Genomic DNA, 11,591 nt, shown 5'->3' on the forward strand with positions numbered 1-11,591 from the left:
TCACTTGCACTTTTTAGTAACCCAGCTCCTCGCGCCCCTGCTCACCAAGGAAGGTCATTATGAGTTGCACAAAAGACAGTCATTCAAATATTTGTTCCATTCCTACTATCCGGCAATCTCATTGCTATAAATTTGTTGCAAGATACAGCTATACTGCTTGGTAGATGTCAAAAATGAATTATATTATAACTATTCCCTATGGGAGTAATTTCCAACCGTTTTCAGTCACGACCCTTTTCAAAAAAAAATCAGATCTCCCGACAATGCTCTAATGTTTCGAAAAATACGCTTAAATTATTTAACAATAGTGTTTGATTACTACATTGTGAACAAAAAAATAATAATAACATTGCTGAATGATACAAAAGCACATCAAGATCTAATCCAAGTTCGTGCATGATAGCTTTGAAGCACGATAAAAATAGCTTGACTTCCACACATACTGACAGAAAATCTTTGAGACTTGGCGAGTAACGAACTGGAGATTCTTATGTACAAATTGAACCAAATTTTCTTCTAATCAATAATTCTAGGTACAGTTGAGTTCATTTCGACTCATTCATCATTATAAACAATAGTGCATTCTACTTTCCGCCTGAGATTGATGAAACGAAATTCCTCTATGATTTTATGACTATTAAGCTGGTTACAAAACCACAGTGCGAACGGGAATATAATGTTAGGCCAAAACATCTATCAATGGGCATAGCCAACATAGACCCCTCAATCAACTTTTAATTGTCTACCTGCGACGCCTACCTTTAACTACTCTACCAGAGCCATTATCTCTACCACTACTGCGGGATGGATTCGGCTCACCGAAGTGTTTCATTCGGCCCACTTGTGCCTGCTGAAATTACGAATGTAGTTTTTATGAATGTGAATTTCCGTTGAAAACATCGAGGAAAAATAACGAATTGTTGGCCAAAATAAATACTACAACCCCACGTATCATCCGCGCTCGAACATAATGCGCACATCGAGCCACATATACTTCGAACTCACCCATCCGGATTATTTATGTGGGTTTGAAACTCTAGCTTTTCTGCCAAGACTAGCGCCTAATATTTCACCGTTTAGGCTTACAAATTACGTTGTTTTAGAAATCTATCTTCAAGGACTCTGCAACAAATGTTCTTCCCTTCTGTCCGGTTTATCAATTTCAGTACTTAAAAAAAAACAATCATTCTGTTTGTACTCACGTCACTTGCTGATCTTCCAATGCTATTCACTGTATCTCCTACACAGCAAGTAGGCTACCTATTGCTTTACATCAGTGAAATGAGCAGGCAGGCGATTGTTATCGACGCTATTTATTTGTAAATAAACCGTTTTTTATTCATAGTTTTATGTTTAGTTTCGAGTCTCCGGCCCAGTATATAACCAAGTTTGTAACAATATGTCAAAAGAGTTTTCTGGTTATATTTATGACGTAAAAACACATAAATGGGAATTTATGGTTATCCTATACTGTACCAGGGCTGCTCAACTGGTAGCCCGCTGGTCGGCTACGGCTTCCTTCTTCACCCCGAAGTCTATGCATCTGAAATCGAATAACTGGCGAACCAATCCCATGTGCGACATGAACTGGTAACCGGATAAGAGGCCGTGGTGCCATATGATTATGTCGTCTTTCCTCTCAAATTATGATTAAAAACTCAAGTGTAAACAAAGGATTTCCACAGACAGTGAAAACTGTACTTACGATATTAATTCGTTCCGGGAGCGCCTTCTTAGGTAGAGAATTCCGTAAGTAGGGACACATTTTAACTGTAAATGCCCTTATCCGTTCCAAGCCCACGCAAAACTCGGACATAATATTTGTATAAATTATAATAATGGTTAAAACCCGGAACAAGTACATGTTATAATTAGATTACTGCACAATAAATAGAACACATACACATGGAAAGAAGAAAGAAAAAAACGGTATGTTTCTGTACCTTTGTTTGCCATCGGTCATAAGAAAATGAGTGATTCCGATTCCCAAATTTCCACCCGCCAGTGATGGAGAATTAAGACCCTAAAACGTGTTTTATTTTTTGCGCTGGGGCTGATTTAAATATTTCATGTCGGCTGTTATGATTTTTTGCTTATAAATTAATACCGCCAACTTAAACGGAACAATATTGTCATCAACGACGTCGGGATAGGGAAATAAAAAAAATTCTCGTTCGGTCACTATCGAAACTGATGATGAAAACAACTAATTAGGACACAATTGACTTTTACATTCATTGTCGAAGACGCACAAACATTCTCGAGGTCTTATAAGCACTTCAAGTCGGCGCTTATTGAATATTTGTAATGAAGTTTCATATTCGGGATTCTTATAAACACGAAAAAACGATATTCGAATATTATATTCGATTTGGACATCCTTACATGAAATTAACTTAAACAAACAAATGTCACTACTAGCGTTTTATTAGTTTTCGATTTCCGGCTTTTCGTATGTAGAAAATCTTACTTAGTCGAAGCAATATTGAAGCAAGTTGGATTTTTCGAGTTTTTACTGTATGTCATTCATTGTTCACCTTTTCGGTACCTGATCTTGTTGTGTCGTGATCCCACCTAACGTTGGTTTTTGGCAAGTTCATGTTCCGAACGAATCTTTACGTTACGTACTTCGTAAGATTTATTGTAAAAAAACACATCAAAATGCGAATTACACTCTGTTCCTATCCTTCCACATGCACGTGTCATAAACTGACTATGGTACATATCGTCGTATCAGAGTTTTTTTGTATCTATATTTCAAGTCAGTTGTCCTACTATAACACAGCAGTCCTATCAATCAGTCCTAAACTGTAGTTATACTGATTAGGTGTGCATGTCGCACATCCCTGTCTTAGGCCAGTAAGGTCTTGAACATGTATTCCCGTCTCTGTTTTACTGTTTAATTATTATGCAGATACGGTTACATTTTTGAGGCAAGTAAACATACATACTCTCTTCCTCCAAATATGTAATTCCTGTCATAAGTAATATTGGTGTTTGGTGTAGCCCTGCCCTATAACACTAATTGTTCCCTATAACAGCAAATGCGGGTCACAAATAATAATGCCTAGACTAGACCACCCTGCTCTAAATCATGCTATTATATTATTCCTGTGGTGAACAAAAGTCAGTCTTGAATTTTAACCACAGTGCTATCAAGGAAATGCAAAATATAAGACACACTAAACCAGACAGTGGAGCAGCACAACATACATTGAAGGAAAAATTACAATCGAATTTCTTGATCAGGATTTAAATAAATAAATAACAAATGGAACATAACTATTGTTTTGGATATGTTTGGATGATTGAGAAAGAAAAAAGAATAGAATGGACAAGGCCTACCCATCAGTTTTTAGTTTGTTCATGTTAATTCACGTCGGCAAAGAAAGTAGTAGCACCTGAAATCATAGTGGAAAACAAGAATTCAAAATAATTTAGCATATTGTTTATCAGATTTTTATGCTGGACATTACAACCATGCTAGCCATGGCAAATGTGATTAGGATAAGATTTTCAAATTTATTCTGAGGAAGAGGATGAGTCGCTTTATCTATTTTGCTAGATGCATGTCGGCAACAATACAAATCACCCATAAAAGAAATTGAATGAACACAGAAGCAAAAAAAATTCAGTTTACATAATTCAATACCCAAATTGTACCCAACCCAAGGAAAACCTATGCAATAGGAAGTGGAGTGTGAAGCTCAGGATTATCAAATATAAACTTCCTTTTCTGAGGTTTGGAACTCATTTGTGTCTTATGGAGCAGCTTAAATATTCCAGACCCAATACTCATTGGTATTCCCATGATAATACATTCTGAAACCCCTGAAATTGAATCTGATTGGCCATAGTATGAAGCATCAAAAAGATGATCAGCAGTTTTTTCAAACGATGCCAGCATAAGCACACTTTCCTTCATACGAGCAAGGCCATATCGTGTAATCCCAAGAACTTCTCCTTTGTATGTCATAAGATCAGCCAAAAGCATAAGGTGTCTGCGATCAATGCTCATGCCATGATTTACCATGGTATATTGCACTTCATTGATGATAGTTTGACGAGCAGCTTCGATTCCAAGACATTTTTCAACTTCCATTGTATTATTTGATGTTGTTTTTTCTCCATAAATTCCAGGAGTTCCGATAACGCCAGATAGATCATTTCCTTCTACAAGAAGTTTGTATTTTTTATTATCCTGTTTTTCATCAATGTGGATTACTGCCCTTGACACACCTACTAAACCTTGTACAACTACATCTGTTACCATATCTTTTAACAATTGCATGGTGTGATACATGCTGCCCTTGTTCGTGTCAGTGGGATGAATTGTGATCACATCTTTGCTACGAATTATAACTTGATTTGGTTTGATGGGAAGATGTGATGTACATAAATTGTATCGTACAGTGTCTGCATTTACTTCCAGTTTCAACAGCCGTACTCTTGTCATAGATAGCTTTATTATTAGAAAGCAATCATCAGTCTGATAAACTTCTTCAAAATATTCACTAATTTCACCAAGTGTTGTTCGTTCGATACGACCTTTAATCTTTCTCGCAAAGTCCGAATCAGTATCATTTCGTAAATATGCAGTTATGATTGGGGTACTAATATTTTTTGAAGCATTAATGATTTCCTTGATACGAGGAACGCCTAGTGTGATGTTCATAGATGCAACACCAGCAAAATGGAAAGTTTTTAAAGTCATTTGTGTACCGGGTTCACCTATACTTTGTGCACACAACGCACCAACTGCTGTCCCAGGCTCCAGCCTTGCTTTCATATATTTCTTAGAACAGACCTCGATGAAAATATTTAACTGATTTTCAGTAATTCTATCTAACTGATACAAGACAGGTGGTCGAGTTGTTCCGTTGTCATTCACACCATATCTAGTTCTTGTATCTGCAATTCTTTTTGCGATACCTTTGAGATAATTTGTCAAATCGGATTTGAAAATATCACTTAGAGATGAATATTTAGAATCTAAAATTATTTTTTCAGCTTGAGAACATAGCAATGAGCTGCTTAAGGTTGAACTATTTTGATCAGAATGTTTCGTTTTGACATACTCAAGCACACGATTAAAGTCGAGAGGTTGATCTTTCCCTTCCATGTCAGTTGGATCCAAGCCATCTCCTCCATAAATAAACTGAATGATATCTCTGGTAGAAGATCTGACAGTTAAATCATAATGTCCACATAAATCTTCCAGTGATTTCACCAATCTTCTTTGCATGTATCCGGTCTCAGCTGTCTTAACTGCTGTATCAACCAGGCCTTCTCTGCCTCCCATAGTGTGAAAAAAAAATTCAGTTGGAGTAAGTCCGGAATAAAAACTATTCTCAACAAATCCTCTCGCAGCTGGATCTTTAGAATGTTTCTCGAAATGTGGGAGTGAACGATCTTCAAATCCATTTGGAACTCTATTACCACTAATAGCTTGCTGACCAACACAAGCAATCATTTGAGAAATATTAATAAATGAACCTTTTGAGCCACAAACTGCCATAGTGAGTGGAGTATTGCTTCGATGAAGTTCCCGTAGACATGCTTTTCCAGCATGATCTCGAATAACAGATAACTCCTTTAATATGACGGCCTCCAAGGTTTGTTCCGGTGTGCATCCAGGTTGAGATTGAAGCTTGCCTTGTGCTAATGCAGAGATATATTCATCACATTTCTTATATCCATCTTCCAATAAATCTCTCTTTGCTGCAAGTAGCCCTTCCCCGGGTGTGACATCACCTATTCCAATTGAAAAACCTCTGTTGCTTAAGTACACTGGGCAAACTCTCGCTAACCTCCACATTGCATCAGCTGCGGCTTGCTCCCCATAATCTCTTAGAAGGATATAAAAAATGTTATTTTTCGAGCCAGATCCGAGTGTCGACTTGTCCATCGCTCCAGCTAAGAGCTGTGAGTTATAGATTACAACATAAGAGTCATTAACACAAAGATCTTCTCCGCTACCAGAATATTGCTTTCCTTTTGTTCTCAAATTTGCTTTAATTGGACATTCCTTGTTAGGTCGAAGAATCAATCCAAATATTTGCTTGCCTGTCCACAATGAACAAGGCTTCAATATTACTGGTGGAGGAAGATCAATTTTTATTCTTCGATCACGATATGCAAGTATAGAAGAAATAATTCTTGCAGCCTGAGCTCTTGAAAAAAAGACTTCTTTTCGTGTAAGTAGATAAGCTGCAGTGATGAAATCTTGTATAGCAGCAATGAGAAGTTCACCATTACGAGGCGTGACTAAATTGCTCTTCGTTCCCATCAAAATCAAAGCTTCTGCTTTTGCTTCTTCTGTCTGAGGAAGATGCAGATTCATTTCATCTCCATCAAAGTCAGCATTGTAAGGATTGCATACACATTCATTGAAGCGGAAAGTTCTATGCGGCACAACTTTTGCAAAGTGAGACATGATGCTAAGTTTGTGGAGAGACGGCTGACGATTGAATAAAACTACATCTCCATCCATTAAATGCCTCTCAACAATATCGCCATACCTCAGTTCTGCTGCAATCTTTTGTCTGTTACCATACTTCAAAAATCTTTTCATGTTTGTATGTCTTTGCTGAAGAAAATTTGCTCCTGGATGTTTGTCGCTGCCATTTATAACAAGTTTCCGCATCAATTCAATATTACTTTTAGTCACTCTTTCAGGATAAGTTAAAATTTTTGCAACAAGTTCAGGAACACCAACTTGATCAATCCTCAAATTTGGGTCAGGAGAAATTACAGTTCGACCCGAAAAATCTACACGCTTTCCAGACAAATTACCACGAAATCTTCCCTGTTTGCCCTTGAGACGCTGTACAAAACCACGAGTGGGTTTTTGTGGTTTCATGTTAAATGGAATGCCAGATAACTCACTATTCATATACAAAGCACACTGCAGTTGCAGAAAATCCCAATCCTCCATTATCATTTGAGACTTTGCTCCAGAGGCCCGATGTTTTTCGATAACATTATTTAAGAACAAGATCTCAGTAAGTTTCATTGTTAAATCGTCTTCATTTGTACCAGACTTGAGATCATTGATGACAGAAGGTCTGATACACAATGGTGGGACAAGAAGTCTAGTTACTATCATATCTTGTGGTCTACCAACATCTCGATTCATCATTAATAATGGGATATCTTCATCTGGAATTTTTTCAAAAAGGTCTTTAACAATCAGAGGGTTCAAATCTTCTTGAGCTCTATTAACAAGATTGTCAAGATCTTTGTTATGTTTCTTTGCTGCTTCAAATGATTGAAAAAATTCTGTGATGCAAGGGTCAATAGACTTTTTAGTTGGGCTCTTATATTTTTCATGCACAATTTTAAGCATCCCACATTTTTTCACTGTACCATTTAGCGCACCACAATACTGACAAAAATGCACTTTTTTGGTTTTCACAATAACTTTTTTGCGAAGAACACGTCGTTGCAAGTAAGTTAATCCAGGTTTTTTTAAAGAATTTAGAAAGTGCATTCTATCGGAATCTTCAAGCATCACATGACTACAGTCTTTACATATCATTTGTAAAATACAAATAGTAGCTCGAAAATATCCAGCATGAAAGCATGGAAGTTCAAGGTCAACAAAACCATAATGCCCAACACAATCTGCCAAACTCTGACCGCATGTTTCACAATTTTTGTCTTTTCTGCTCGTACCCATGCGACGATCTAATACACCATATTCAACTGCAGTGTGGGACTGATCTTGCTGATACAAGTTTTTGCTCACACAATGAATATGTGAATATTTTCGCATCTCATCAGGTGTTTGAATGCTGAAACTGACATCGCTGATTTTCTTCGCCACATCGGCTTCTCGAAACTGTTCTTTAACCATTTTAAATAGTTTCCAAAAATAGATTTATACCTGAAATAATAACAAAGATTTACAACCAAGGTCAATGATGTGCAAAACTTTTATTGAGAAAATGAGGCTCAATGAGCATTAGAATGAAAGTGCGATTCCTCATTATGATGTGATTACTGATTATTCATGACAGAAGTTGCTTTTCTCTGTTCAGCCAGGGAAAATACACAGAGGAATTGCCAATGAGTGGGATAAACATGTGTACCTATATCTACGGCTCCTAATTAGCCTGAAATTGGAAGTGTGCCGTAGGTATTGGCGCAGCGGTGTGGCTCAACGGGCTAAGCGTTAGGAATACGCTCGCCACCGCACCTCTAATTACTCTGCCTGGGTTCGCAGGTTCGAATCCCATGCAGGGATGGTTATGTGCGAGAGGATTGCTGGACTCTTCGTCGTCGTTGGGTCATGGGTGGTTCACGTAACCGCTGGTTACGGCTTCCTCCACCACCAAGTCCATGCTTCCGAAAACAAACAATACAGTAAAACTAATCCCATACCAGACTTGGAATGGTAGCGGACGAGAGGCCGTGGTTCGCCATATGGATAAGGCGTCTTATCGGCTTTCCTCTCCCCCCGGATAAATATGTAAATCCTATCCTATTTTGCTAATCGGTATCGAAGTGAAAGATACAACAATCATTTAGCTAAATGAAAGCATTGATAATAATACTACACAGGCTCAAAATAATCATACAATAATACAGAAATCGCAAATATATGATAAGTTCTTTTTGAAGAAGACATTGGTTAAAAGGTGTGTCTGCCACTTCGGTACAGGAATCATTAAACAGCTTTTCGTTACAAATATATTGTGGAGGAAGAAGTAATAACCCTTAAATGAAACACCATACCGTATGATGGCAATGATTCCAGCAACCCTCCTTTGCACAGTCAAACAGGCTGGTCGGTTTGGCGCAACTTGCTATAGGCCTACCTGTATGTTAGGAATACACTTCTGCACTTGCAACCGCACCTGTGGTTGGTGTGGGAAGATAAACTCTACCACAATTCGTAATGAAATAAAGATGATTGACACGGAATGCAGCGGCGAGTTGTGAACATGGACCCAATTTACTCGTCTTCAAGAACAATAGCGTTATCGGTAATATTGGCCTACCACGGTATATCCGCATGCCTTCCTGTTATGTGCGAGAAGATTGCTGAACTCCTCGCCGTCGTTGGGTGGTATATTGTTGACAAACAGTATAACTACTCCCATGGACCTTTCCCCGAGCATGGACTTCCTTGTTTACTTCGTGACATTGGCCAATCATCAAGATGCAAAAAGTGACGTAACAATGCCCCTTTTCGCATCCGCTCAGACACTTTTCTCACTCAGACAGATTTTCAAGCGTGATTGTAAACATTACCTCGTTTTCGCGTTTTTGAACTCTATTCGTTAGTTTTCAGTTGTGTTTTGGGAACTTAAATAAAAATCAGATAATTCAATGATCACTCTGTCTTTCTAGGAGTTTCAATTTAATTGCAGTAATAAAAATTAGGCTGTGATAGACTAGCCTGAAATTCTTTACCGGTACTTTTAAAAAACAGATTGTTGTATGCGATGAATCATAATGATGGTTTGAAACACATACCCCATTTTACAGACGCCAACTCGCAAAAGCACTCTTAAAATAGCCTTGACAATTTTGCAATGATAAAGTATAGGGAGAATTTTCCGAGGGTCAAAGGTCGGGGAAAGGTCCATACCACCCGACTTGGAATGGTAACCGGACGAGAGGCCGTGGTTCGCCATATGGATAAGCCGTTTTATCGGCTTTCCTCTCCCTCGGGATAAATATGTAAATCATATCCTATCCCACTTGACATTCTCAACTCCCTACGCCTGCTCGCACATAGCGGTATGTTAGTCGTTGCACATAGCCTATTGTTGGCTCGTTGCGTCACCTTTTTGGTGACAATTAAATTTTAATGCAAGATAGATAATGATTTATTTCCGATACAAGTACATAATACAATAAGCATGAGCAAATAATAATAAGCATAAAAATGTATACGGAAGGGGACGGGCAAGACTTCCAAGGTCAACAAGGTCGACCGACCCCTAAGGTAAGATTCTACCAAGACAGGACACTCTAAAGCAGGCATCATAATTACAATAGAAGAAATATAAATTTTTGAGTTTTAAGCCCGGTTAAGAGGCCCCAGAAATCAATTCCCCGAAAGTATTGGAATAGAAATAAAAATTACAAGGAACAAGAACATCACATGATTACGCAGATCATGTTTTTAATAGTAATTAAAAATGCGAGAAAGAATAAGAAGGGCGTCGGGCTAATGAGAATGAGGCAATTTCTATGAATAGGTGCAAAATTAAAAATACCATACTTCCCAAGCTATATAGTACATATAATTATTATTTCAGACTATATATAATAGTATCTTCAATAATTTTCACAAAGACATATGAAGAATCCATATATAAGATTGTGAATTCCTATCCATTTTATAAATCTGATAGCATACACTGTGATTTGCATGATATTGCATCATATTATGATCCGCTGAAATGCTGTTTTAATTTGCAAATAGGGTGGTATCAATCAAAGATTGAAAATTACAAGAAAAAAGAACATCGCATGATTATGCAGGTTATACTTTTTTTTAATAGTAAATAAAAATGCGAAAAGAAGTGAAAAATTAAGAAGGGCATAAGCCTAATTATAATTTCCTCAAATTTAATTTTACTTTATGTTCGACAAAAATCAAATAGTGAAAATGAGGAAATGAGGCAGTTTCTATGAATGGGTGAAAAATTTAAAATACCATATTTCCAAAGCTATATAGTACATATGAACACTTCAGACTATATATAATAGTATCTTCAATAATTTTCACAGAGACATACATCTATAAAATGGTGATTTCCTATCCATTTTATGAATCTGATAGCATACACTGAGATTTGAACGTCACTGCATCACATTATAATCCGCTAATAAATGTTGTTTTAGTTTGCGATCAAATAATTGTGGGGAACACTGTTTCATACTCTGTGGAATACTTTGCCATACATTAATACCTTCCAGCTTGAGCGATTTCTTCATGCATGAAGAGTGATATCGCGGGGTGAAATACAATTTATTTGATGTACTCCTGGTCTCATATGGATGGATATTTGAAATTTTGACAAAAAAGTTTTGAAAATACTCTGGCAGCAGCACATTTTCATAACGATACATAAATTTTCCCACTTCACTTATGTAGAGTTCTTTCAATTGAAGAAATTCACAATGATGATACAGTTTTGCATTATTTATACGTATTTGTCTAGATGACTCTCGGTACATCATACATCTAATCATCTTATTTTGTAAAACGGCAAGGGGTCTTAAAGCAGTTTTTGTCGCGTTACCCCAACATAATATACCATATCGAAGATGTGAAAAGGCCAGGCTATTATAAACTATTTTAAGGGTTTCAAGATTTACAAATCTCCTTAATTTATAAAGCATTCCAAGTGATTGAGAAAGTTTTTTTGAAAGGTAATCTATGTGATTTTTCCAATTAAGTTTTTCATCCAGAACTATTCCCAAATATTTTATAGTACTTGTTCATTCCAAGCTAATTGTGCCAACTTCTAATTTAAAGTTTTCAAACCTTATATTTTTCCCAGACCCAAAAACCATGAATTTTGTTTTCGGATAGTTAAGCGACAATTTATTTAGTTTCAACCAATGGT

The 11,591-nt window shown here is 37.0% G+C and overlaps 1 protein-coding gene across 1 annotated transcript; it reads right to left on the reverse strand.

Moving 5' to 3' along the window:
• Positions 1–2,830: 2,830 nt before the first annotated feature.
• On the reverse strand, positions 2,831–9,035 carry LOC120327664 (DNA-directed RNA polymerase III subunit RPC1-like). Its single transcript, XM_078114461.1, has one exon. The coding sequence runs from the start codon at positions 7,856–7,858 to the stop codon at positions 3,680–3,682; it is 4,179 nt and encodes a 1,392-aa protein (XP_077970587.1). The 5' UTR covers positions 7,859–9,035; the 3' UTR covers positions 2,831–3,679.
• Positions 9,036–11,591: the final 2,556 nt, after the last annotated feature.

The sequence above is a fragment of the Styela clava genome, chromosome 7 (assembly GCF_964204865.1).
Source record: "Styela clava chromosome 7, kaStyClav1.hap1.2, whole genome shotgun sequence".
NCBI lineage: Eukaryota > Metazoa > Chordata > Ascidiacea > Stolidobranchia > Styelidae > Styela > Styela clava.